Raw genomic sequence first — 24395 nt, forward strand, 5'->3', positions numbered from 1 at the left:
CATTATGTGTGGATAACAGAACCACATAGTCAGTGGCTGCCGATTTTCCAGTTGATCCTGGCCTGGTTACATGGTGAGAGGTCCAGTACCTTGGTGCTGTGCACAAGCACTTTGGCCTTGATGCCAGTGTGCCGTGTGATGAAAAGCCAGCTCTCAGTACCTGAGCCAAGAGTTAAAGACTTGATCACATTGTTTAGACAGCAGCTGCAGCTGAGCCATTTTGCAGTTGTACCTTGCAAGGCTGGCCAAGTTGATTTCTACATGCTAATCAGAAGATTCCACTTAGGGGCCATTAGAGACTGCATGAACACAACGCTATGAAGTGTTTTTGGTTTGATTTTTTTTTCACATCTGAGGAGGAGGCTGCAGTTTATACTTCCATGAACAATGTTTTTTATATGTTTTTAATAGGTTAAAATTTAAAAAGATCTTCTCTAGTTTGAAATCAGGATATAAGGGGAGTCTACAAAGTTTCCCCTATTTGGATCTAGTACTAGCAATTGATTACAGAGCTGCCTGATACTCTGTATTTCTCTCATTTATAATAAAGGTAAAATCAGCTGTTTGAATAAAATATTATATTTTCATTCACCAAAGAGAAAGGGGGGGAAAAAAATCTTTGAATCTTAATGTTTTATCCAAATAAAAAACAGGTAATCTGGTAATCTAATTTGAAAATCTCACTGTGGAATGTTATGCAATCTCATTCTGCTCAGACTTTATGTTTCAAATTAAAGTAAAAACACACACACACACACACACATTTAAATACATTTACACATTTAAATATATATATATATATATACTTTCTATATGTAAACTTTTTAGGCTCTTTCAAGTTTGTTAATTTCATTGTATCTATTAATCTTAGGGTGCATTTACACCATGAACAATAAAGTCCAGGGTGGAAAGAAATACAAAGAAATATGTATATACAGATATGGGGACATCGCTTTATTGCTCCTTTGATGACTAGAGTCCTTTTTGAAGCCTTTAAATTAGTTTTCTTATCTGGTTTGACATTAGCCAAATATCACCTCAAAACATTGTTATGAACTGTGCAGATTCCAGATGGAAACATCAAGCTAAAATATTTAAAAAAGAAAGCTGACATTGGTATGTTATGAAAACAGTCTTGGTCAGAGGCTTTGTATATTATTTATTTGATTGTATCAAAGCAATTCATATTTACTCTGTTGTTATAAAGCATTATTACACACCATAACAGCAGGTAACTATATGACCTCAGTTATGTGATAAACATGTGAAAGAGAAAAGATCCAAGTGAACAAAGGCTACTATTGCAACCAGTAATGATGTTAATAATTATAATACAATTGTAAAAAGATTTTTGAATTAAACTCACAATCAAATTGTTCAGCATTGCTCTATATACGAATTGCATACCTTTAACTATTTTCTTTGATTAATTATGGTTAGGAACGTGCAATTGAAAAAAAATTCTGTAGGTTTATTATTTTCTTCAGGAAAGAATATAATCCTTTATAATTCCACAGCAGGGACATTTGCCCTTAGTGTTTAACCAATCCCTTAGGAAGCAGAGTGCTGCCACACTGAGTAGTTAAAGGGGAGCATTCTGGGATCAGGGGTTCTTCCTCTGCGGCTCATAGGGAAACTATGAGGTTTGAACCAGCAATACAAACACCAGGCTCTCTTAACACTGGGCTACTATTTCAGAAGTAATAGAAATAATATTTTAAGCATCTATATGAGCTGGTTTTTATGCATTTGTTGTTTCTGATAATTTTTTTTTATTAGTGCAATTACAAGTACAGGTATTATCATACGTTACTGAACTCTCCCACATTATCATCAGTTATGCCGGTTGTTCAACACTCAGTTTATTTTACCTTTATTTTATCTTCTTATTAATGAATGCAGTATGAATACCATGTTTTCCTACATAACCAATGTATAACTTTACAGCCAGGTAACTAGTTTCCTTCACTTGTGTTTCTGTGTCAATCAGAAGTGGCTCCCTACTTGCAAGGAGGAGAACGGGGGCAGCTGGTGGTGATGGAGGGAAACAGGCTGGTGCTGACCTGTCCAGCCGGAGGCAGCTGGCCTCTGCAGTACCGCTGGACTCTGAACAACACTAACATCACAGAATGGACACCTCAGTACAGGTTGGTTGTCACTTACTTTCTCTCTATTTATTTTCTACAGAGTTTTCTCATTCTGAATATAATAGTTACAGTATAGTTAGAGAAGGTCAAAGCTTTTAAACAGTAAAGTCAAAGAGAGGTTAATAGAGTTGCATTAATCCCATACATATGTATATGCATTGGGAATAGAGGAGTAGCATCAATCGATACTTCAGAGCCAAGTCTTTGCTTTTTGGACACCCGTTCTCCGCTGCCTCTTTCTTCATGTCCCCGTGTGAATTGAAGGTAAAATCTAAGCCTTTCGGCACAACTGCAGCTGTGAAACAAAATTGTCTTCCACATCATTCAGAAACAGAAGGAATCTTGGGAACACATACACACTGAGGAAGGCAGCGGTTGAGCCAGCATTTTGTAAGCAGACAATTGTCTAAGCTAGGAGGCATTGTTTAGCACTGGACTGCTCTCAGCCTTCTGGCCACTTCAGATGGGTGAGTCAGACCTATACTAAATTGGCAAGGCATTGTGAACATGAGTGTGGAGGCCACATACAGACACTATACACCTGTTACCACTTTATAGCCTGTATATTTACAGTTTTTGCTCAACCTCATGTTGAATTGGTTTGGGTTTTTTTACTACATGGTATCAGGCTTATTTCTTTGTTAGGATTCTTGTTTTAGTTGTTCTGGAGGTAATGTTGTTTGCTCAGGAACATTTTTACTACTGGCCTCCTTTTGGATTGGACAAAATTTACCCTAGGGCCAGATGCTAAATAAGAGAACATCCAAAGATGAAAAACATTTATAAATAATAACCTGAGAGTTTTGAGTGCATTCACCACAGTGGGCGAAACCTCTGCTAATCACTTCCCTTTACTTTGATGCTACAGTATATTCTTCACCAGATATTCTGATATTCTTCACCAGACAATGGTGAAGAATATATTCTGTTGAAAAGATTTTGCAGTTCTGAAAGTTTAAATCCCCCTCCCACACCTATACGTGTTTATTTCCTTGAGCCATAAGGGGTGCTATTGCTGTATTTTATCCACTCTCATACAGTTTGCTCTAAAACCTTTAAGTAGGTGGACGATAGTTTGTAAGTCTTGCAACTATGTATATAAAACTTTATCTCTCAAAAGCAGTCTATGAATGGGGTGTGAGCAAATCAAATCTAGTTTTCAACTCTACTTGTTTCCTATGTAGATCTGAGTATTTATTTTGAGTGTACTGTCTATCAAGTCCAATTGGGTGAATTAGGTCTTTTCGTTGCCTATTTGATTCATGTTTCATGCAAGCACTGTAGGAAATATAACGTTTATGTAAGGCTGTCCTACGTGCTCAACCCCAAGTCAGCTATCTTTTTCTGCGTATGCACACTTTCAGATGTGTGTGTGGTGTGCTACAGTTTGGGACAGTCATTAAACCTCATCTTTCTCACCACGGTTCTTTGAAAATGCCCGAGAGTCGTAAGAGAAAAGTGTATCAGAAGAAAAGATAGGCCTTAGAAGAGGCAGAGATATCCCGAATCCTCGGGAGCTGGTACAGGGTTGAGAATGTGCGGAAAAATTTGAGAAAATCCTCTACATTACCTATTGCATCAGATAAGAGTGTGGAATTGAATTACTATTGCCTGTTTCCACGGGTAAGTCCAGGGAAGGACATAGACAATATAAGAGGGGCACGGTCAGAAATTGCAATAAGTTAGTGAACCAATTAAAGAAGTTGACCATCAACATAAAGTAATCCATTCTGGAATATGTGTGGTGGACTCGTAAAAAGAATTGGTATTCTCTGTTAGTGGGATGCAAGAAGCGCCAGATATCACCAACATCAAACTCTCAAGGAAATCACGAATAAGACTTGCTGACCTACCGGCTACCTACCATGACTTACCATGCTGGGGTTGGTGGAGGACCTAAGATGGATCCAGCCGTCTCACTGTGTGGTGTGGAGGCTGCAGCTCCTCAGACTGGAAGAAGGTGAGGAGAGTAGTGAGAACAGCAGAGAAGATCATTGGGGTCCTCTTCCCTTCATTAAAGACATTTCATCCCAGCACTGCGTGTCCCGAACCCTTACCATTATAAATGACCCCTCACACCCCCACCATGGACTGTTCTCCCTGCTGCCTTCTGGGAAGAGACTTTGAAGCATTGGATGCAGGTCCAGCAGATTCCAGAACAGCTTCTTCCCCACTGCCATTAGACTGTTGTATAAAATGGGGGTTTAAGAAGAAAAAAAAAAGCGCTGAATGTTGGAACTTTAAATAATATACCAGTCTTATGTTTACATTTTATCACTGCTGCACTTTAAAAATGGAAATGTCTTGAGAGCCATTCTGAATGAAATGTAATTTTGTAAACACTGTGTGTGTACAAAATGACAATAAAGTCTGTCTAAGTCTAAGTAAGTCTAAAAAGGCTATTTTAAAGATGTTGTTCCATTAAGTCTCTTTAAAGAAACCGTCTTTATTTATATTTATATTTAAATCAAGTGGCTAGTTCAGTAATTACATTTTCCTTGATTCTTGCCATGAAAATACTATTTTTAAATGTTACAATGCTAATGAGGTTTTGTTTTCCCATCCAATTACACCCCTGACTTGAAAGTTTGAATTTCAAACTATTTCACTGATTATCCTACAAAGGGTTAACAGACACACTCTACTTAAAACCCCTTAACTTTTTTTTTTTTTTTACATTTTATTGAATATAATGCTTAGCTCTGAAATAAAATGATAAAAACCACGATAGAAGAACAGATGGATTTTTCTCAACAGATGGATTCACCATATTTATTAAATGTCTGGCACAGAGTTTCCTCCTCGAGTCAAAGCTTTTTTAAGCTGTCTTTCAGTGGTTATCTTATTAGTTCAACAGCCTTTAGTTGGGAGGATTAGATGTGTGCTTTACTCTTTTTATTGTAAGATAAACAGCTGAACAGTGTTCCATAAGGTATGTAAAGCGTGGGAAATTCTTTTATAACCTCACTCTGGTTTTTACTCACCAACAACCTCATCCCTGACCTGTCTGATGTTTTCCTATATCTTCAGGATGATGTTTATTCATTAATATTTTCCAGGAAACCTCAGAGGCTTCTGCAGAACAGCTGCATTTATACTGAGATTGCATTAAAGTAGATGGACCAGGTGACTACAGAATCTGTTGGTGGATTCAATTTAGCACAACAAGATTTTATATATAACATTTTTTGAATGCATTGTATCATGCTTCTTTTACATTAGAATTTGATAGAAAATGCACTGTATGTACATCGCAGAAGCCTACTTATTGTTAGTCTGTCAAATAAAACCCTTAGAAAAATACTTTCAAGTTTCTGGTTTTAATTTGACAAAATGTTCAAAGAAATTATAGGGGGTATGAATACTTTTGCAAAACATTTCCAATGAATAAGTTCTATTTTAAGACAGAACTGAATTTTGTGTAGTGAAAAAAAACATTTGAAATGTCTGTTAGAAATGTGATGGCAGGCTGACAGAGATAGAGAGATTCAGCATTAGACAGCTTCCAACATGAAAATCTGTTTCTGGATTAGAGTTGCTGCGTAATGTGTCATTCCTGATTCAAACAGAGCTGTCTGTGCGCCTTTGATGTACATGTGTGTCTGCTTGTCTGTGCGTGCGTTGGTGTTTGTGTATGTTGGCAGTATACACCAACAGCCTGGGAGTTAAGTACTTGGCTGCTCTGGTATTCATAATGAGCCCCAAAGCGATGTCCAGTTTGACTGTGTCTATCCAGTTCCTGTGTATATGCCTGAGTGTGTGCGTACGTCTATGTGTGTCTCTGTGTGTTTGTCCAGCATGGCACCAACCTACATCTGATGCCAACTCTCCCATTAGTGAAGCACTGTGCATTAAAACCCCATTAACAGTCCTTCTCGGGACCAAATACATGGATGCAGTTAAAAAAAACTGAAAAAAAAAACCCCTCAAAATAATCAGGGCTAGACATAAGTTTGTACACAAACGGTACACAGATGAAACCCAGCAGCATAGATGATCTATTTTCTTTATCAAGGTTATGGATGCGTATGGCCAAAAGGACCCTCCATCTTCTTTTATGACTCTCGTGTTAAGCCCTGTTTTTGTGTCTATTTTCCATTATTCTGGGAAAAAGTGCACTGATTCTCAGAGCTCTGTTCTCTATTTGTGTCATCCTTTAGGTTGTCTATGGCGTCTCTGAGGAGAACTGATGCTGGCCTGTATCAGTGCATGGTGAGAAACAGGATGGGAGCTGTAATACACAGAAGAACAGAGGTGCACGTTGCCTGTAAGTATATATACTTACTGTCACATAGATCAGCTCTGCAATTACAGCTACACACCAGTTTAATAGATTTAAGTAAAAATTAAAAAAAAAAATTTGGGGTTATGCATGTTAATTTCACATTTGGTGCTAATAAAACTTTGAAAACTCCAAGTACAGATTCAAGGCTTTCATTTTTCTTTTCAGTTTGCCATCAGTAGGGAAAGATTTAACACCATAAAATGAAGTGAAATCTCAGACGGCAAACCATTTAAAAGGATAAGCTGTAGAGTTTAGTCATGAGCTCCAATCCTGACTGTTCAAAAAGTGCTCGGAGGGGGCCGGACCCGCTCAATTATAGATATTTTGCAGTAAATTGTAGTTCGCAGGTGGATCAATTTGACAAATGGGTCTTATTTGCATTAGAACAGATAATGTTGCAAAGGATTTGACATGAGCTTGGAATTAAATGAAATGTTCATGCTGTGAAATTGTAAAAAATATTTTAGCATTATTTTCATGTTCACAAATCTGTAGGTATTCCGTGTTTATCACACTGTTACAGTTCTCCTCTGTGTGCCTAAAATCTGTTGTTGGGACGCCAGCACCACTAACCTCCACCTGCTTTGTTGATAGGTTTTCATAACAATCTGATTAGATATTGTCCAAATGTGTGTTTGTTGAGTCGTTACTGATGCTAAATGTATTTCTCTCTCGTCTCCTTTTTTTTCTTCCAAGTTCTGGGAAACTTCACTTCTGAAGAGCAGAGAAAGACAGCAACTCAGGGCCAAGCAGTCATCATCAGCTTGCCTCCTTTAGCTTCTTTTCCTAAACCCGTGGTCACATGGTACAAAGATGGACACAAGATCATCCCCAGTAACAGAATGTATGTTGGCTTTTTTTTCCCACCCTCTCTTTGCTCTCTCTCTTTTCTCTGATCGCATAGTGGTTTTGTGCTGCATGCATTTCAAGGGCTTTTTGTGTCTAACAAGACACAGCTTAAGATAACATCAGAATTTAACGTTTCCCCTCCCTCAGCCGTGTATTAATTAGTGCACTCTGGAAGCACAAAAGTTCTTCTAAGTCGTGGGATGGCAGTTGTCATGAATAATAAGCTGTTTAGATAACTGACCGTTTTAATTATAACTGACCAAGGAAATTATTAATAAAAGATAAAACTAAAATCTCTATGAAGCAAATCTAGAAGCCTATTAAACAGATTTGTTGCAGGGAAGATGTTCTTTTGTATAAATGTGTAGAACAGAAATGTGAGGGGTCCTTAGATGTCTCCTGTAGATATATTTCACAGCCTTTATGTTTAATGCCATTGTCGGGCTCCTTTTGAAATGCCTCCAATTTGCATATTTCTTAGTTGCTGTAGATACACAGAATAGAATAAAGAATAAAAATCACAGTGTTTTAATAATAATAGGGGTATTTAAAACAGAAAAAAGGCAGGAAATTGTATTTTTTCTGACTAGCAGGGTTTAGTTTTGGAATGTGTAAATTTATTAGATCATCCATGTGGGAAAGTTTGTTGAAACAGTTTCATTTAAATTTTTCTGTTTTTTTTTTTTTTTTTACCTTAAGCATACATAACAAGACAAATCAATAGTTGAAGTAATTTTGACAAAACATTTAAGGCTATGTTCAGTTAAGTTAAGCAAATGCCTGAGTCAGGCTGACTTTGGTATCACATATGGATAAAAAAAATATTTTCCCCTCTGTCACCTTAATGAGCTGACGCAGAGCTTTGCATTTGTGGAGTGCAATTATGTTGCCGCTCAAAAAGTCTGTCTGTATTGAAAAGGTGTTTACTACCAGAGCATGACCAGTACACTTTATTAGCCCCCTTCTGCTTAGCTCTGCACTGTTAGCCATGCAGGAAAAGAAAACCCCTCATGAGAATCCAGACATTGAATATGTGGAGTATGTTAAGGCAGTAGATTCAGAGGAAATCATTGTTTCATCTCCATGGTGAAATGCAAGCTCACATTTTGTGTTTAAGGGCTTATGTGACTTTTACCCCTTTTTATTTTTAGTTGTTTCAGACATGTTTGGCATAATATTTCCCCTAAGTTTTATGATTTTAATAAATAAAAAAAATAAAAAAATTTATAGTGCTGATGCCTAGTTTTTCAAGGTGGGTATACTGTGACCATCCAGTATATTTCCATCCAAACAGGATATGGTGTTGATTTTTGATTGTAATAAAGCCTTTTTTTTTTATAATAAAAATACTTTTTCTAAGAAGATACAAAAAACAACCTAAGGCCCCTAAAAAGTTTAGAGGACAACACTTGATATAACAAAAAACAACATTCCTTTTATCCACCATTTAAATACCTTTTATCAAATAAAACTACTCAGTGGAGATCAGTGACATAAAATATGTGTTAACAACGAAAGTCCACAAAAAATACTTGTAGATCCTTTTTGTTATAAAAACGCCAGGGAAATTCAAGTGAGCAAAGTAAAAGTGAGTTAATTTACCTTACTTCACACTGGTGTGATTATAAATACCAATGTGTAGTTTTAAGTTTTCAAAATATGAGATATATTTGCTCAAGGTATCTCCAGCTTTTCAGCTGTTGACAGCTAGAAATACACATGAGCCGCCCAGCAACCCTGTATTGATAACTTGTAATGATGGATGGATGGATAGATGGATGGATCGAGGGAAGGATGGAGGGAGGGAAGGATGGACAGACGGCTCAACCAATCTATTCAGCTCTGTTTACATAGCCACTATAAAGGCTATGAAAAAAGTTCCCCTACATTCAGGTTTCCTTGTGGTTAGGATGTGAAAATGCTCCTCTAGAAGCTCCAAATCTCCTCTCCTGATTTCCTCATGCAGCCTTCATAAATCCCGGAGGGTAAAATGTTACCAAGGCTGTTTTGCTTCAACAAAGCCCTGACATCACCACTGATTTGTGACACTTATCTTTTATATTGATCATTACATTGGTGTTTATGGCTGTTTTCTCATTTGTTGTGTTGTGGTTATTTGTACTCCATCACCTGCTATTCTATACCGGAGGAAATGGGAAAGGACTCATTTGCTGCCAAAGATCTTAGTACATTCTTAGTTTGCTGGAGCTCAACGTGATGTTCATTGTCATCCCTAATGAAATTACATTCACAAGACACAGAGGGAACTGATAAGCCATGAAAAGATGGACCAGGAGAACACGTGCGTAACTAAAACAGCCTAATGGTTTGTAAAAATGGATACTAATCCTGGGGCTTGATCAGTGCAATCTCTGCGTATTTTAGGTGGTTTTACACAAACAAAGATGTTCAATGTCGTATAAACCTGCGTATAAGGTGAAATACACCTTTGTATCAAACAGTGAATGAAAAGTTATGAGTAAGCAGCTTTAATGAGCCAAAAGATGTCAAAGAGAAAGTTAAGTTTTTAAGGCTGAGTAGAGGGGACTACAGGTTCTGTAATGTCCGCCTGAAACAAAAGTACTGATAGTGCAGTCTGCAGCTCAAATATGACTGATCTGACTCACCAGTGCTGTGATGTTGCTGTGAAATTTGCTATTGCAATAGCTAATCTATTAAGTGCTTTTTGCTTTGAACTTTTTTGTTATAGTTTCAGAATTTTGTCAATTTTTTTTGTCTTAAAATTTGTCCCTTATTTTCCGCCACCTCATAAGCAAAGACTGCTGTAAACATACAGCTGTGTAAACAAATGTTCTCTTGATTCACACTGACCATGAAGCAGTTTATTTAAAGTTTGTAGGTTTTGACTGGGTTAGTTTTGCATGCATGCTTTAGATCCTTTAAGCACTGAACAGAAAGTTTGGGTTCACTCTAGAGCAGAGGGCCTAACTTAAACCACAGGTATCCCTTCAACCTCCGTATGTCTCCTGAAAGTTCAGATGGGAAGAGCCTTCCTATTAAGGGCAGATTATACTTCTGCAATCGCACACATCAAATATCGCTTGGGTCTGGTCGCGAACCAGTTTTGCTGGCATGCTTCTGCAACGACGGTCTGGAATTTCTAGGGACGCACAGCGGTTTCCTGCCAAAGCACTAGGGGGAGCCTATTCGAGAACTCGTGAGAACTTCGGAAGATGGTCACAAGAACCTCTGAAGTGTTTATTTTCCAAAACAACAATGGTGCGTCTGGAAGATATCATGGTCACGGAGATGGATCTACAGTATCGATTGTTGTTATTGTTTTTAAAAATGGCGAGACCCGGGGAGGACATCTAGATTAGTTTTTTATTTTTCCTTTTTAGTTTTGGAATTGAAAAAAGGGATTCCCAATCAGGAGTTTCAAAAGTTTTCTTTTTTTTTTAGATGAAAGTAAGCAATGTTTGTTTCTGATTTTGGATTTCCCATCTCAAAACCAAATTTGAATGGCCAACATCTACATGGACAACGATTGTCACCTTCACATGAAATTTACATCTCCCCCTCATACAGACGAGTTCAAACAAAATGATGGATTGATTGTTGCAGCCGCCAGAGTGATGAACCACACTGTAGCTGTTTATGAAAGTAAAGAGAGGGCTGAGCCAAACGTAAACTTTCAGCTTACCTGTTGACAATCAAACACTCAGCTATAATCTGGAACTGTGAATAAAAAGGAAGAAATTAGATTGTGAATATAAACACACAAAATGAAATTCCTGCACTAGTGCTCAAATCCTTAAGGACAGGGTAAAGACCTCCAATGTTCAGGCAGAGCTGCTCCTGGCTGGTTTGAACAGCTAATAAGACCCAGTTTGGATGTTCTCATGTGCAGACATTTTAAAATTGTCCCTCTGAGAGGAAGCTTTACAGCAGACCCAGACCTACTTGAGAGATTACAAATGACAGCTGGCCCCTGAATGCCTCATATTTGCCTCAGATGAGTTCCACGAAGTACAGTAGCACAATACGGGGAGGACTGGGTATCTCTGCTTAAGCTGCTGCCCCAAAGACCTGGTCTTAGGTAAGTGGTAGAAGACGGATATAGAGCTGTATATCTAATTTTCCCTCTCAAGTGTTAATGTGATCAGGATGTAGACGTTCATCTCTGTGGTGTGAAATGAAATGTTCTTATTCTGAATTGCTTGCAGCCCACAGACAGACACTGTGATTCATGCTCAATACTTGCTTTAAATCCGCATAGAAAATACTAATTTGCAGGTTTTTTCACAGCTCTTCTCTTGTCTCAGCAAGAAATGTGCCCCCCCACCTCCGCTTAAGCTGCATCTCTTAACTCACTCTCTTCTACCTCTAAATTATTCTTTATGTTGCTTTGTTCTTTTAGTGGCCCTTCGCTTCTCACTCTGTCTTTTGTTTCAGTAGTTTTTCATCTTGCAACAAGATTCAGAGTTTCTCAGAAGCCATAGCCTTCTGCTCCTGAATAAACTGCCTAACTGCAATGGCGTATGCATGCAAACGTGCACACAAAACTTAATCTGTCTCTGCAGACCGATCTGAGTTGCGTCTACCTGGCTCAGGCATCTCTGCGCGCGCTGATGCATGGCAGAGCAGAGTGCAGAGAATATTTGCACAGTTCACTGTGTGTGACTGTGTCTGGATGCGTTAGTGTTCACGCGCAAGGTTAAGCTGGCCAAACCCGCGGTCCGCTGAGACATGGCCAGATGGTGGCTGGCGTTTGGCTGTCTTTGTGGTGACCAAGCTGATGATGTCGTTTATGAAGTTTATTGATCTGATTTGCACAGCTCTCAGGGTCCACGGCCCTGTCTCGCTGTAAGTCTTCCTGCCTCTGTCCCACTGTTTTGGATTTATGTCAACTTGCCTGCCTTTAATACAGGCCTGCATAGCCAGCACACTCACAGTATTAGTCACGAAATGCATCTCCACCCTGCCTGTTCTCGCACACATCCTGCAGGTCGGTGAGGCTCTCTGATTCTCCATCCCTCAAACTGGTCAGCAAAAGTACTTTCTTCTCACTTACTTAGATCTAATCTAAGTCTTTTTCTCTTTTATCTGCTCCACAGACACAGGCTAGTTGATGTTATTAAGATATACAAGAGTTTAAGAAGTTACTGTTTCCAACTTGCTAAAACTTCCCACCACACTGACGCTTTAGTTTTAGATGCTAGATCATGTGCTGGTGGGATCTGTGTTTTCTGTCTGCAGCATGCCCCTCGGCTACTAGCTGGACCGCTGGTCAATTGGTTAAAAGAAGGTTACTATAATTAAACCTCATTTACAAAAATGATAATTTTATTCACTTAAAAACAAAGTCGAATTAATCACTTTAACAGAAACATCAAAACAAAGAATGGAGATGAGCTTAAGGCTTCAGCTGAGACAGGCTGATCTCATGCAGGGCTGCTTTAATGCAAGGATTCATGCAAAAAAGGAGTCCAGACCCACTGTTTGAATGTATATAGTCTATCGATATACTTTTAATTGGGCCAGAAATTCCTTAAGCAAAAAGTATTTTTTTTTCTTACTTATCAATTGATATTCACATTTTAAGCTATAACTACCCACATGAACAATCTTAACACTTGAAATGTATCACTCTATGTGTAACGGGTCTAGATAATATTTTTTTGTTTTTTACTTTAAACTAAAGTGCCAAGATATATAAAATTACTGTTTGATATTTAGATTTGATAAAATAAGCTTGTAGGCATGTCATTTTTTTTCTTCTTTTTTTTTGTACGTGTATGACATTTAGAAAATAAATCAACAAATGCAATTACGTCATCCATATATTCATCCATTTGTTGGCTTCCACTTTATCATACGGGTGATACAACCCAAAAATACTCTACAGCTTATTTAAGAGTTTCTAAGGTCAGAGGACAGAGAGGATAGATGGTTCCTCCATTGGGGAACAATGTACTGTAGAACCGCCAAAGAGAGACTCATCCAGGAGCCAAATAACCACATTGTCTACAGTGATGCGTTTTCACTAGAACAAACTATTCCTATACTTTAAGGTTTTCCATACCCATACAGGTACCCATACCTTCTGTCCTGACCTCTTCTCCTTCCACCCAAGCATGTTTTTCCTGCTCTTCTTAGTATTTCACATGAGCTCTGAAAATTAAACAAGGTGAGTCTGTTTTCCTTTGCGTTTGGCACAGGCGTAACACCTCAGCACCACAGACACTGATATGTATTTTAGCTGTGACCCTATGCCCAGGCTGAGAAATGCGAGCTGCCGCTTCTAATTAGCTCCGAGGCCCGTGGCAGATGGACGTGGATCGGCTGTGATGGCCAGCAGCTTCAAGAGGACAGGAGGGATGAGGGGAATTACAAATCTCCTTTCTTCCACTGTCAGGGCCACATGAAGCCCAGATTGATCAAACAGAAGCAGTGATCTGTGTAGAGAGGAGTGACAGGACAGACAGTGAATATTTCAGTTTCTTCTTGCTGAGGAGCTGAGTGGTGTGAAGAGCCCTGATCTTACTAGCTTTCAGAGTTGCAGCAGGGACCTCTGGGAAATGCTTTTTTTGTTGTTTTTTTCTAGGATCAGCCCCACGCTTCCATATGCCATGGAGATATTTGTGCTTTACAACATTCATTTACTTTAATTTGTCAAACGCCACTTTAACAGAGGGAACGATTCATTATTTTTTCCTCTCCCCATCACTCGCGCAGCAGAGGTCTGAACAGAAGGAACTTTCTCGGTGTCTGAACTTGGCGAGCAGATGTTGTGTGTGCCTGTGTGAGTGGGGATGAGCTCACATACACTTCTGTGTGTTAGACGGCGATGTTAAGAGAAAAGAAGCATCATTTGGATGGTTAGTCAAAGAATATGGGAGCTTAGATCCCGCCACATGCTGGAAATGCAAAGATCTTCCATCTACAGCAGCAGCAGAGCAGCAGCTCATAATGACTTTGTTTCTCACGGTAGCCAAAGGGGAGGATCAAAGCGACAGAGAGCAGAGGAGAAGAAGGCATAAAGGAGAAAAACTAACAGGAAATGAGTATGCAGGAAAGAGTTTAAGCTCATCTCAATCCATTGTGTCTAGAGCTTAATCTGGGAAGCCGCTAGAGGCTTAGATACTGTATGTGACTTTCTTCTTAATGATATGATTTAGTTACTTTTGGGATTACAAAAACACCCGGGGATGTTGGATTTTAAAACATATGGCTGCCCTGTGACGAGCCATGTGCCAAATCTTTATCTGCTCCACCACATGCTGCCAGCTGTAACCTCCGTCTTCAGAGTTCCTGTTGAAGCTTTTCTCACGGTTCGCTCCACAAACCTAGTCAGATTGCCAGATTTAAGGTGGATTTATTTTAATCATCAGTCACCATGATAATGATAGAAACATAAATCCAAACTTGTGGACAGTTGCACGTTAAAATTTTTCCAAAAAATGTATGCACGTTTACAAATCAGCAACATGCTCCAGAAATCATAATCAGGTGGTTTGAAACATGAAATAACTAAACCTTCTACTCATGTGTTTAGAAGCAGACAGAAAAAATGGGGTGGGGCAAGTAAAAACTACTAAAATCTATATGGGATATAGAAGGTATTCTGTACTAAGAATATATATAGGATATCTGTCTATTCTCTATTCAGTCACTCTGGGGCTGGAAAAAAAATCCAGGTTAAAAACTATTGTTGATAATCTCTAGATTTGGTTAAATTTAGAAGGTTACAACTTAAAATAACATTTATCCTATGCATAATATTAAGAATAGGTCATATACATCAGAAAGAATAAAAATTTAACTAAATAATTTACGATATTTAAATGTTTCTGCAACAAAATCTAAATCCTTCTCTAAATAAATTGGGTGTTAGTAAAACCTTCCAGTGCCTCTGCTAAGCTTCGCCTTTTCTCTTCCTTAAAATTAAGAGTCAGATTTTGATGTCAGTTTCTTGATTAATTGGAAAGTAATAATATCATTAACATAATAATAATCATAATATTCATTAATTTCTGAAAATTACAAAACATTTCACAATTGTTTGTATTCCTTAAAGTCTTAAAATTAATAAAAATAGAAGGATCTCACTAAACTTCATTAGGGTACATTTTTTTCAGTGAGGATAAAAATCCACATTAATAAGAAACAAAATGATGATTGGCACATTTAGCATTCCTTTTAAATGTAAATGTTACATTTTCTTTTTCAAAAATGTAACATGTCTGGTTGATTAGAGGATATAAGATAATCTAAAATGTTTTTATGTCTCTGGAGGATAAATATGTTGTGACATTAAGGCCAATTATACATGATTAGTCCCTAAAAAGGGAACATGTCATTTTATTGAGGCAGCTGTGTTTTGATCTTCATATGTCAGCATACAACCACGAGAGAATAGCTAACTTGCCAAATCTTGAATCCCATGCAGAAGGGGGAAATGTGTGATCTGTGATGGAGAAGATATCCAGCAGAGCTGAGGAATTTTCTTCCCTATTAACAATTAACTTCACATGTAATTATCTGTTGAAAAATAAAGCTGTGTTTGTTAATGGAAAGGGATTTTTACATCTTATAGATTAAAAAATAGTCTCTATTTCTGCTTCCTTAAAATAGAAATACACTTTAAAATGGGTTTTTGATTTTTGTTATTTTTTATTAATAAATACATTTTCTTTTAATTGGTTTTTCACATTTTCATCAGATTCCAACAACATTAAGAAAATTACTTTTTTGCACATTTTGAAAATGAACAGCATGCATACATATGTTGGACCTTAAAATTCAAATAAACAATGAAGTAAAATTATTACTTATGTATACAGTACTTATACAAAAACAAAAACCTATACACGTACACACACATACCCATACATATATATATATATGTATTAGGGGTGGAACGGTTCACGGTTTCGTGGTCAGTATATGTTTATTGTTACACCGAAAAAAAATAAATAAAAAATTATAAAAATTAATGCATTTTTTTTTCTTTATGAAATTAATGAAAAAATCCACAAAATTTAATGAATTGTAATTATTTTTAATGATTCGCGGAAACCATGGATTTCCGCATGTTTTTCTGCTTTAAATTTAATCATCTCGCGCATGCTCTCTACCATCTCCAAGGGACTCAGAAGGGAGCGGACGGGAGCCACAGTGAAAGCTGTAGGCTTTGCTTTGAGCAGCCGGTCTGGAGCGCAGCGGGGCGGAGCAGGGGTTGCTGACGGAGTATGAGGGATTTCGGGGTTAGCATGACATGTTGGTCATGTTGCTGTTAGCATAAACAAAACGTGTTGCACAATGCTTGCACACTGTTGCACTTTTATCCACAACTTTCTTTCCGCCGTCATCGTAGGTCACTCTAAATGCAAAGCGCTCCCATACAGCAGACCTATAAAGTGCTGCTGGCGCGTCTTCCAACTCCTGTTCTTTCCCACTCGCCATTCCGACATAATTCTCCACAACAACTGATTTTTTTTTCTGCTACACCCGGCTACGCTGCTTCGCTTCTTCTTCTTCTTGTTTACTACTGGTAGTTGGCTTTGGTCGCAGTACCGCCACCTTCTGCTCGGGAGTGTAATCGCTTCGCCTATGAGAAAAAGGAGCAGCGCATGAACCGAACGAAACACACACGAACCGAACCGAGACAGTCGAACCGAACAGTTCTGACGGTTTTCATAAACCGTTACATCCCTAATATATATATGTTAATATATGTGTAGGTCCATCCGTGTATATATTAAATGTCCACATTCAGGGGTGGACATTTAAGTGTAAAAGTAAAAAAAGAAAATAGTGTAAATTCATATTCTTAGTCTGCATCAACCATCTGTGCTGGCAGGCAAGATTTGTACCGTTCTGGGATTGTGTTTGGGAGGCAAACCATATCAGTCCAGGGTCAAATATGTCCTCTGGGTTTTTCTTTGGACACTGCCTTATACTAATCTGCTTTAGCTATGTTCTGACAGTAGTTTAACGATTGTATTATGCTCTACATTCTCAATCTCATAGGGTAATCGTCTTGACAAACGGCTGCAAAAAAAAATGTTATTTCATTTAAAAATGTCCCTGTGTGCCCTGATTTGTTGTGTAATTTCAACCTTCATTTGATTACTATGTATTAGTGCCATTTATCAGGGAGATGTCCTTTCAGAATTATTATTTCAATTATCATTATTACATTCATTGAAGTTGTGTGGTTTAGTTTACCCTTGGGAAACACATTCCAGCACACTTTAAATAATCAAATAGCCGTCCGTCTCATATTTAGTAAGCCTCATCAGGAGTACGACTTGTTTCCTGACTCTCTTAAAATGTGGAGTACATCACCCTTACATCGGCTACAATTTGCTCTTATATTCAATAAGGCAATAGGATAGATTGGTTGAAATATAAATTTGTTTATTTAAGGAGCTACAGTAATTAGTTTTCAACCACATATTATTTTAGTTTGGCATTTATTAATTTTAGGGAGAACATAAAGCAACAGGCTTTTTTTTGTTGTGTCTGGTGGAATTTAATATTTTCCAATTTACCCTCACTGCCCATTCACTCCCACTATCCCTTTTTCTCGCATTCTATAATTGAATTGCTCCTTTTGGTCCCATAATGTGGCGGCAAATAGCAGAGTGGAAATTCTCCACTGTAGACTCTTCCATTTTCTTTTTTGTTATCTTGACTTTTTTTTTTCCTTTGGAGCTGATACTGGTTTGTTGTTTTTTCTTTTGTTTCCTCTTTTAGCTCCCCTTGTTTGTGTTTTTTTTTTTTTGCAGGCAGCCTCAGTGATCCCTGATCCCAGCTCAAAGCTGAAATTCTAATATAGATATTCCTCCTCTTCTAACCTTGGCTGTTTAAAACAAGAAGGACTGTAGCAAAGCTCTGTGCTTAAATTTACTCCTTACCAATTCTTTTGTGATACTTTATGTGTGTGCTGAAGAATTTGCAACTTTCACCGGCTGCAATAAACATCTCAGACAATGTTTAACAGAAATTGGATGAATATTACTGAAAACATTCTTAGTATTAGCTATGCATAATTTGCCATAGTTTTTTGTGTAACTAAGCTCAAAATGCAAAGTTCTGTAGTGCAACTTTAAACTATGACACCAAAACATAGCATAGAGAGAACTCCTGGCTGTCACTAAAGTTTCTTGTTTTGGAACATTAAGGTGAATCATGTAGATAAAGTGGTGAAAGAAAGGTGGCCCAAAACTGCTGTTGAAACGAAAAAAAACTACAAGGTTCACTCTGCACTGAGCTGAAATGCTCACCTGAGTCAACGTAGAGCAGCAAGCTGTCAAAGGTTGTCTGGAACAAGATGTTAAAGGCTGGAGATGGCAGCGATTCCATTGGGAGGAATGATGAGTTTAAAAACTCTGCACTGTTTAGTTTAGGATCTCTAACGTGAAAAATGTTCACTATCTAAGAAATTTAAACCTTATGAAAAAGTAAAAACTGAAAAAATTTGTAAGGGGGGAATACTTTTCTAAGAAGCTATAAGTAATACAGAGGAGGTTCACTATGGTCAGATAAAACCTTAATTGAGATTTTATTCTCTCAGAACATTGCATGGCTGAAAGACGTGATTCACTTAGGCTACGTTCACACTGCAGGATTTGATGCTCAATTTCGATTCTTTCGTGAAATCAGATTTTTTTTTGCATTGCCGTTCACATTTCCGAATATATGCAACTTGTATGTGATCTCCTGTGTAAACTGCATTCATACAGCTTAAGTGTCCCTCATGTGCAGTAGAGGACGCAATGACATCACAAGCCAGTGTGCTTCGGTTTACAGAAGTGAACATGGTTGTAGTGCTGGAGCGCATCTAGCGATCTTTCTAAACCTTAAAAACTAAATCTTTTAAAGATGGTTACAAAAAAAATACTGCTCTCCGCATCATCGTCCGCCATGGTGTTTGTTTTTCTTGCCACTTCTGTGTAGCAAGAAGCAGAATAGTGACCTATGTTGGTTACTAATGCCGTTCAGGTCGGATGAATGCGACCTGGCCATTCAGACACAGGTCAATTTTGAAAAGATCAGATTCGTATCGGATTCAGGACCACATAGCCAAGTGTCCTGGGTCGGATTGGAAAAAATCGGATCTGTGTTGTTCAGACTGCCATGAAAAGATCAGATCCAGGTCGCATATGGGGGAAAAAAATCGGATTTTGGTCATTTCAGGCTGCGGTCAGGCACAAACAAGGAATAAACTCTGGTTTGGGATTTCTTTTCTGCATTGGCCTAGAATAGCATAACCACAGAACATGTGCTGTAAGATTTTGGACATGCTGTAAATCTTCACTAGAGATTCTCCAGTTAAGAAAGAGGAGATAGGAGAAGCTTGGAAAGAGCCACATGAAGGTCGTACAGTGTTCTGGCTTGTCGCCAGACATTTGTCCTATTGAAAAACGATGGAGAGAGCTGTAGCCTCAAGTCGCCCATTGACAGGAAGGAAGCCTGGAGGACTAAACGAGCTTTAGTAAAGAGAAGAGTGGCTGAGTCCCTCGTGAGAGGTTTGTAAAACTGGTGACTCTCTAAAAGAAATGTTCTATTGAGGTTCATACTATCAAAGGGTTTTGTAATTAATAGTAATTATGTTTTGCCTGTGTGAATAATTACTTACTCCACTTAAAAAAAATCTGTATTTAAGATTTAAAGAAGTTCAATTCGCTCTGGATTTTTGGAGGATCCTCTGTCTTTTCATGTGAAAGAAATAGCAAAAATCTTTTTAAATGAGGAAGCCACAAAACTAGCAGGGGATTGAATACTTATTTTCCCCTCTGTGGAAAGGACGACCTTCTCTGGAATATCAATGTAGCGTGTAGCTGTTAAAGCAATCTCAGTCATTGTTCTTAGGATCCCATGTGTATCTCATTACCCAATCCTTTACTACACCCAGGGTTAGCTCCAACATGAAAGACTTTGAGATGCACGACTTCATGGACATAAATGATAAGAATCTTTATTGAATTCTGTCAAATATTGTGCACCAATATGACCTTCATTCACACACTAGGAGTTAAAGACTTAGTCCTCCTCTTTGATGCACCTTTTTGTTGTTTTTTTCTGGACAAAATAAGTCATTTAAGTCATTAGTGGATGTCCAGATGGTGCATGCCAGAAAAGTGCAGACAAAAGTTTAGAGAGTTGCAGCTTTCTGCTCCGTTGTGCAAATAGTCTGGAGGGAATGAAATGGAAGTGAACATAATCCATAAACATGAACGCTCTTCCTGCCTCCTGAATCTGCATTTTTCCCAGTGTTCCCATTTATTTTTGTTATTTCTTTATTACCTCTTTCTGTCTGCACCCTGAGTTCAATTGTCCTCGCCCCCTAGTAGAAGCCCAGAGTCCGTATTTAATTATGGGTCATGTCAGGGTTTATATTAATGGGCTAGTTGAGATTCTGAATTGATTTGGAGATAATTGCACAGAACAGATCCGTTTGTGTCAGCTTTTATCTGTGACGGCTAGAATAGGCCTGAAAACTGAACCAATGTCAAATTCCCTGCAGATTAATACAAAAGAAGAATGCATCTGATTTTCTTTCCATTTTAGTTGGCATTCGTGCCAAAATGTTTTTTATTACTTTACGTAAGTACTCAAAGTCTAATTGGTAACATTGCTATCACAAACGTTTTTTGCTTAATTTTTTTGTGATAAACAACAGTGGTGCATAAAAATCAATGTGGAAAGACGAGGATGGAGTGTTCAGATGTTTTAAAAATGGAAATTTCAGACAAGAGTTGTTGCGATTGGTTTCCAGACTTTTATACTTTTACTGCAATTCTTTAAAATCAGAGCATCAATACATTACTTTAGATCCAAACCTAAACCTAAATCTGAAATTTGCAGCAGTAATTGCAGTGAAAGGCGGCTTTAGAAAATATGAACTCCTTTAAAAGCAAATGCATGGCATACTTTAGATATTATTTATACAGTACATACTGTGGGTAAAGTTCAGAACTTCTCCCAAATCTCTGTTATAAGGATGCTAATTTTTTTTTTTCAAATACAGTGAACCAATGTATTTATTTATTTTAATTAGGACAATGCACATTTATTAACTTGTCAGCTTAAAGCATCAATGTAAATATGGCAGAATTAGCACAAGAACTAATTTGCATCCACTGTCTTGAGGTAGGTAAAAAGAGTGAACATTAAACAAGACTCTACAGGAGAGAACAGAGTGGACACAAACAGATAAGATGCCAATAATATAAAATCACAATAAAATGAGGTCAACAGGCCCAAGGAAACAGATTATTATATTATTACGCCACTGAACATTATAGTCTTCTTTGGTTGTAGCCCTGGTGTTTATTTTAGTAATGGTTTCTTTTGCTTATAAAAGCAATTTAAACCTTAAAAAAAGACAATGTTTTTCACAATTGACTGTAGTGACTAGGTATCAATGTGTTTGCAATAAGCGTTGTAAAAAATATTTAAAAAGCTATTTAAATTGGACCCCTTGCTTCTTATTTCAATCTCCTTTGTTGGATTTAGATCCAGTTTCTTTAAGTTTTGCCTGCAATGCAAAATATTTAAATCTTAGAGAATGTCTGGAGGCGATTTGTTCTGCCTCCACATTATTATGCATGAATTTAGCAGTAACAAAATCATATCAGCCTCTGAATATTTTATCACTGAACTTCATGGGGATCGAAGAGCATCATGTGTGGTCATGGGAGACGAGGAGCAAGGACCTGCTTTAATTGAATTGCTTTTTCTGGTAATATTAGTCATTGTCAAGGTGCAGTCAAAAACAATTGCATTAGGAAGAACAACACTTTAGGGCCTGCTGTCACGCTATGAATATTCATTGTTTAATCTGCCAGATACAATTTGTTTTGATTTTGTTTAAAACTGTTTTGTTATTAAAGTCTTTAGGCGCTAAGAAGTCCCAAACATGTCACATGGTGAAACATCATGTTTCTAATGATGCACTTTCTTCACTGCATTCATTTTTAAGTCAATAGGGGCATCATTTTCTAAATCCAAAAAGCTGTCATATCCCATCGATGTTCACTGGAAACATTATTAACTGAATGTATTAAAGGATGCAGAAACCCTTCTCACATATCCCTGCATCAGGTCCCCATCTATAGCTACCTCACAGATTTGCTGTTTTCATCTGGTCAATTTTCTTTAACAACAAAGGTAATAAAAAAATTTCTGACAGTGGAAAAAAAAAGAACATTAACTGTGAGGCTGTGCTTAATGATACCAAAAGTAAAGGCTTTTTCTGCTGCACGCAATTGGAGGATAATCAATAGGAGGTGGAAAGCAAGAATAAGAGCTTAAAAATGTGCCAAAGTATGACTGAAAATAGAGACACAGAATATTGATATACATGATTTAGTTTTTTTAATCTGACCTTATGTTATAGTAATGTGTACAAATTTTGTTCCAAAATTGCAAATATATCCTTGTTCTAAAATAATCAGTATCTTTTAGTTGACTCTGTCATCTTTACTTTTTCTGAAGAATTGCTGAACATTTATGCTTAAAAGCTTCACTAATTTCATTTGTTCATTCAAACGAAAGCCTGCTTTGTACCTCACATGAACAGAGCATTCAGCCTAGAACATAAACTTTTACAGGTTAAGGCAAAAAATTCCTGTGATTTTGTCTGTTTAATTCTTTTGTAAGGTGTATTTTGTTTTTGATATGTGACTTGAAAAGCATTATTATTTCACACTTATTTCAATCTAGCAAACAATCGAAACATTCAAGATGGATTTTTTTGGATACTCAGAAGCGGCCGACATTGAGCAACTCCAAGAAAGCAAAAAAAAAAAAAAAAAGACTTTGTCAAGTGCAAAACGTGAGCCACAAGAACGAGCAGAACATTGCTGCAGTTCTGTGTTTTGGCCATAGGTGGCAGCACCATTAGAAAACTCCATCATGCTTCTCGCCTGATAAACCAGACAAAATGTGAGATTAAATGTGTAATTTAGTCTGGCCCCGATGAATGAGACATCGGAGGATTGTTGATGAGAACAACGTGTTTGTTTTCAAACTGCTTTCTGTGCCTATTGGCCAACGCTCTGACCAATGAGCACAACTGACTGTGACGTAGGAGACGCGACAGAAAGCTGATAGGGGAGTGTAAACAAACAGCCTGTCAGTAAAACGGTGAATACTTCCTTCTTAAAAATGAATGAGCGTAGAGCCTCTTCCTGCTCACGTTTCAACGAAATCCCCAAGTCTACTCCTTCCAAAACTGATTCCAAAGCTGAGTCAAACAAGAACTGTTCAGTAGTTGTTGCCATCTTCCTTGTTTTGCTTTCCTCAGCAGCTTTGTCGTCCCACCCTCAAAACCCCGCCCACTTTGCATTCAGAAATTTAAAATACATCTCTGCGTTGTGATTGGCCAGCCAGTTCTAGGGCCTGGGGCATTGATCGAGGCTAGACCACTCGTAGGCAAAAATAATTTTGGCCACTGGCGGGTGGGGCTAGACTAGGCTATCATGCTTCTTTAAAATCAAACCTCTTATATTACACTCAGTTGTTGTTCTTGTATTTAAAATTCGGCTAACAGGATATTTATTGAAATTCTTCGATATTTTAAGTAATAAAAAGTAACTGCATTGTTACTTTGACCAGTAACGAGTCACGTTTTACTGTGAAGTAAATGTTACTAGGAGGTACTTTTTTTTTGGAAGTATCTAGTAATGACAACTAGATACTTTTTAAAAGTAATTTTCCAAACACTGTTCTTCAGTCTCTGAACCCATTAACCAACATCAATCCATCCATCGGTTTTCCATACTTGCTAGTTTTGGTGCATTGGGATGGGCAGCAGGGCTGCTGCAGGTGGGGTCCATCTCAAGCAGTGACTGAGTGTGAGGCAGGGCCAACTTTGGACAAGTTGTCTGTCTACCACAGGGACACGCCGGACAAATGACAACACACACACTTACATTCAAAAACTATTAAGAAGTCCCAAATATGCAGGATTTCAGATGGTATTCATCCAGAGGCAGAACACACAGACTTCCTGCAGAAAAAAAACAGCAGGGATGTGAATTCAGACCCAGGGCTGGACAATATACTGTATTGCAAATATATAACCATTGCTGTATTCCTGCTAAGTAATGCAACCTAATAAGTTTCCTTGAAACTAT

At 37.8% G+C, this 24395-nt stretch overlaps 1 protein-coding gene across 2 annotated transcripts in view; it reads left to right on the forward strand.

The window, feature by feature from the left end:
• The window catches only part of sdk1 (sidekick cell adhesion molecule 1), a 381738-nt gene that overhangs the window by 149788 nt on the left and 207555 nt on the right, over window positions 1-24395 (forward strand). For both annotated transcript variants that reach the window (XM_015377352.1, XM_015377351.1), the window contains exons 2-4: window positions 1991-2147; window positions 6308-6414; window positions 7129-7276. In XM_015377352.1, the coding sequence (XP_015232838.1) occupies window positions 1991-2147; window positions 6308-6414; window positions 7129-7276 (412 nt within the window). The remainder of the gene's footprint in view (window positions 1-1990; window positions 2148-6307; window positions 6415-7128; window positions 7277-24395) is intronic.

Source organism: Cyprinodon variegatus, unplaced genomic scaffold, assembly GCF_000732505.1.
Source record: "Cyprinodon variegatus isolate N-32 unplaced genomic scaffold, C_variegatus-1.0 Scaffold152, whole genome shotgun sequence".
NCBI lineage: Eukaryota > Metazoa > Chordata > Actinopteri > Cyprinodontiformes > Cyprinodontidae > Cyprinodon > Cyprinodon variegatus.